Source organism: Corapipo altera, unplaced genomic scaffold (assembly GCF_003945725.1).
Source record: "Corapipo altera isolate COAL_440 unplaced genomic scaffold, ASM394572v1 68, whole genome shotgun sequence".
NCBI lineage: Eukaryota > Metazoa > Chordata > Aves > Passeriformes > Pipridae > Corapipo > Corapipo altera.
Window position 1 is genome coordinate 360780 of NW_020884919.1, and position 4471 is coordinate 365250.

The window sequence follows — 4471 nt, forward strand, 5'->3', positions numbered from 1 at the left end:
CTCTGGCAGTGCCAGAGCCCAGGGAATGGCAGGGCAGCACACACAGACTCCTCTGGCAGTGCCAGAGCCCAGGGAATGGCAGGCTCTGGGTTTAATGGCCCAGGGAATGAGAGGGCTTGGAGCAGCCTGTTCTGGTGGAAGGTGTCCCTGCCCATGGCAGGCAGGTGGAATGAGATGAGCTTCAAGGTCCCTCGCAGACCAAACCATTCCATGATTCTGTGGAGATGCATTCAGCCCCTGGCTGTCACAGGCTCTCGGGTGTTTGGCTTTGTGATGGCATGTGGTACCAGTTACCCTGGGGATTTGACTGTTTTCATAACTAGAAATGATTTGAAGCACCAGCTCGAGAGTCTGTGGATGCCAACATCCTTATTGGACCCTTCCAGGAATCACAAAAGCACCAAAGTCTGTGGTGAGCCTGGTAAAAACCACAGTGCAGACCGTACATTTTTCCACTTGCTGGTAGAAATCCCAGTTTGTGACAGGCACGGAAGTTCTTTGTGTTATAAAATATGGCCCTTTGGCAAGGGATTTACTTCTCATCCTTTCAACTCCAGCATCTGCAAAGTGGGTATAGCTCTTACTTTGTGGACTTGTCATATGAGCCAATTAATTAACATTTTGGGTAGAAAAAACTGTTCCTGTGGCAGTAAGTGCTCTTCTGTTGTTCAGTGGCTGTGTGACACCGTGGGATTGACTTCTAAAGGATTTGTGTGCCTCTTAGAGCACATGGGTCCTGTGTTCCCTCCATCCCTGTGAGAATGCTCTTCACTGACAAGCCATTCAGTAATGCCTGTTTGTGTCTCACCAGGTATTGTGGAAGACTACAAACCACCCTTTTATGACTTGGTTCCGAACGATCCCAGTTTTGAAGACATGAGGAAAGTGGTCTGTGTGGATCAGCAGAGGCCCAACATTCCCAACAGATGGTTCTCAGACCCGGTCAGTGGGTGCTGGGGGGGCTGGCAGCGGGCACGTGCTGACCTTTGTTCTTGGGCAGAGTCACAGAGGTTATCTTCAGTTGTGCCTTGCAATGGAAGTGATCTCGAGGGACCTTGTCAGCAGCATCACCTGTGCAGGGGTTGGGGGTGGAATGGCCTGGCCTTGGGGGAGCACTGAGCAAACTGAGGAGTGCCAGGGCAGAGCCAGTCACAGATCGGCCGCTCAGGAGCAGGGTTTAGCAATAACTCTTACAGCTGCTCCTCCTGGGTCCTTGTTCTCCCTTCCAGGGGAAATCAAGAGGAGGGAAACCAGTCCAGGACTTTCTGTGGCTTACAAGCACATAGATTTAGAACAGAATGCTGGTTTCTCCTGCCTACAGAATAAGGGGCTGTTGTTCTTTTTGAAAGGCTGAAGTTTGTTTTTCAGACTGGCCTCTGCAGTCTGCCCAGCTGTCCTTACCACTGAAGCCATGGAGGTCAGTGTGAATCCACAGGGCTGGCCAGGGCAGAGGGCCCATCTCCAAAGTTTGGGTGTGGAGCTGTGCCCTGTGCTGTCCCAGCAGCCAGCTGGGAGTCCGGCCAGTTAAACCTGTGCTGGGCATGATGGAGTCATGGGCAGAAAATCTGCACCTTCTCGTCTGCCTTCATGGGTCTGCAGCACTTGGTTTCAGTGAATAGAGGTTCTGTGGAGTGTTTTCTTAATTAGGAAAGAAACTATGAAACTCCATTGCTGAAAGTTACCTTGGCTGATCGCTCCAGTTGTGCTCTTGGTTTAACCAAGTTATCTGACTTTGAGGGCTTCTGAACACCCAGAAGCTCTGCATTTCATAGGTAGCAGGAAACTCTGCAAATGGAGTGTTATTTAGGCAATAAATGCTCTGTGAGTGCTTGACCCAGCCAGTGCTTCCTTGGCTTGTTCCTTGTGGCCTTACCCTGGTGTTGTGTGGTTTCTGTCCCTTCCCAGACGTTAACGTCCCTCGCCAAGCTGATGAAGGAGTGCTGGTACCAGAACCCGTCCGCCAGACTGACAGCCCTGCGCATCAAAAAGACTTTGACCAAAATTGACAATTCCTTAGACAAACTGAAAGCTGACTGTTGACCCTCTGCTCGTGGTGCTCTCCCGCCAGGAAGGCACTGGGCTGGCCCTGAGGGCTCTGGCCAGGCCGTTGGCAGCCCTGGTGCCCACGGGGCTGCTCGGAGCGGGAGTTCTGGGAGCAGCTGTGGGAACACTGGGACCCCTGGACTGCTCGGACCACAACTGCACCCACACCTGGGCGAGCGCTGAGGACTCAGCTGGATGTGCTGTTGCTGAGGTAGTGGCCTGAAGGAAGACAGAGAAATCCTAAGACAAGATCAGGGCATTAAACAATGGCTTTGAACAGCTTTTTTCTTTTCGTTTTTTTTTTTTTTCTTTTTTTCCCTTTTTTTTTCCCTCCTTTTTTAAAATTTTTTTTAATTTTATTTTAATTCTCCTAATCACTCCCAGGGTGAATACATGGAAGTGGTAAATTTTAATCAGCAATATTGCCTGTGCTTCTCTTCTTTATTGCACTAGGAATTCTTTGCATTCCTTACTTGCACTGTCACTGTTAATTTTAATGACATGACTTGCCAAAAATACAATTGGCTGTATCCTGCATTGATCTATACCTGAGTAATAGGAAAAGAATTCGGTAAACTGAAAATGTAACTGTCAGACTTTAGCTGCATTTTACATGTGTACTGATGTTTACAATAATGCTGAACATTAGGAATTTCTCGTTTATCCAAAACTTGCAAATTATTTATTACTAGTGCACTTGCCAGTTTTTTTAAACTGTAAAATAAGTGCATAAAGTTAAAGCTTATTTTTATGTGGCCTCTTTCATGATTTCTTACACAGACGTTTTTGTAACACGATATAACCTGAAACATGAATTGTTTTATGTATTATCATATTACAACTCGATAGTCACATTTTAAGTGCTTCACATTTGTAGGTGTGTGGTCTGTACCATATTTTCAGTTGGAATATGGAACGTATATATAGCCATTTCCCACAGGACCTTGCGTCTGGCATCTTACTGATCTGGGAAAGGAAAGCAACGGAGGAGTTAACTAGAATTTTAGGTCATGAATGCTGTGGGGAAAATGCATTTTATTTCTTCTAAGCTATATAATATGCATTTAAACTCTGCCAGAAAAATAACTATTTTGTTTTAATCTACTTTTTCTATTTAGTAGTTATTTGTATAAATTAAATAGAATGTTTTCAAGTCAAACCACGGTGTGCTTTAGTTCTCTTCCTGCCTGTCAGTGCCCAGCTGCCCCCAGTGCAGCCATGGGGACCCCGGGCCGTGCCCCCAGGGTCCAGGCTGGTGCTGCTGGAAGTCTGAGGTGCTGAGGCTCTGCCAGGGCCTGGGCGTGTTCCTCTGTGCTGAACCTGGTCCCAGAAGGGTGCATCGGGGAGGTGCTGGGCTGTCCTCGGAGGGGACACCCTCAGAGGGGACACCAGCCATGTCCCCCTGCCCTCCCTGTCCCCCTGCCCTCCCTGTGGTCCCTGATCCCGGCCTGGGGGCAGGAACTCTGCTCTGAACAGTTCTCTCTACCTGTGCCCCTCCACACGCTCCTGGCTTGGTTCCACCTCGTGGAGAAGTCCCAGGAAGGGGCAGTGCCCTCTCATCCTTGGAAAAGAGCTCCTTTATCCATGGGCTTAGAAAGCCCTGGGCAGTCCGAGGCCCTGGGCAGGGATCAGCCACCTGGACATGCTTCCTCTCTGGGGTAAAACACTTCTCCAAGGTTCCCTTCAGTGCTTCAAGTCCACCAGGTTCTGCTCTGCTGCCTCTCTGTAACTTTTCCTTCTCTGCCCCATCCTTCCTGTCCCATTCCAGCCGAGTGGAATGCCTTGTTCTGCATTGCTGGTGTAGGAATAGGAGCCAAGTGTGCGAGGTAGGTGCTGCCTGGGGCTGAGAGACAGCGTGGTGTGGAGCTCTGCAGAGCAGCCGGGGCTTGCACCAGCTGCCAGGTGGTCTCTTCTTCTCTGCCAGGTCTCTGATTATACGTGATGAGAATCTGAGCAGATCCAGTGCTGCCAAAAAACCTAGGAAAAGCCAGATCTGATGAGTTTTTACTGTTAGTTTTTTAAGAAGTCAAAAGCCTGAATGCGTTTTGGTTTTCCTTTAAACTGGTGTGTGTGAACTGTGTACTGGGCTGACTGGGCCACAGCTGCAGCCTGAGAGGGGTGGGATGTCAGTGGTGTGAGGGAATCGGGGTTGGACTGAAGCTGCTGGGTGGCTGGAGGTCACTGGTGGCAGGTGGAGCTGTTTTGGTGGCCACTGATACAGAACAGTGCCTGAAGCTCTGCAGTGCCTGGTGCACAGCCCTGTGTTTCTTTAACAGGTGTTTATGGGATGGAACAGGCAGCAGGATTTAAGCCAAGTGGGAAGGGAGGCTGGCTCTTGTGGAGCTGCTGTGGTGCTCGCAGTGAGGCCAGTGGGGACAGCTGGCCAGGGCAGGGTGATGGGGAGGTGGCACTGCAGACGGAGGGGACA

The 4471-nt window shown here is 49.8% G+C and overlaps 1 protein-coding gene across 2 annotated transcripts in view; it reads left to right on the plus strand.

The window, feature by feature from the left end:
- ACVR1 (activin A receptor type 1) overlaps positions 1–3202 on the plus strand; it is a 42637-nt gene extending 39435 nt beyond the window's left edge. For both annotated transcript variants that reach the window (XM_027656354.1, XM_027656355.1), the window contains exons 9-10: positions 812–942; positions 1906–3202. In XM_027656354.1, the coding sequence (XP_027512155.1) occupies positions 812–942; positions 1906–2040 (266 nt within the window). In that variant the 3' untranslated portion in view covers positions 2041–3202. The remainder of the gene's footprint in view (positions 1–811; positions 943–1905) is intronic.
- Positions 3203–4471: the final 1269 nt, after the last annotated feature.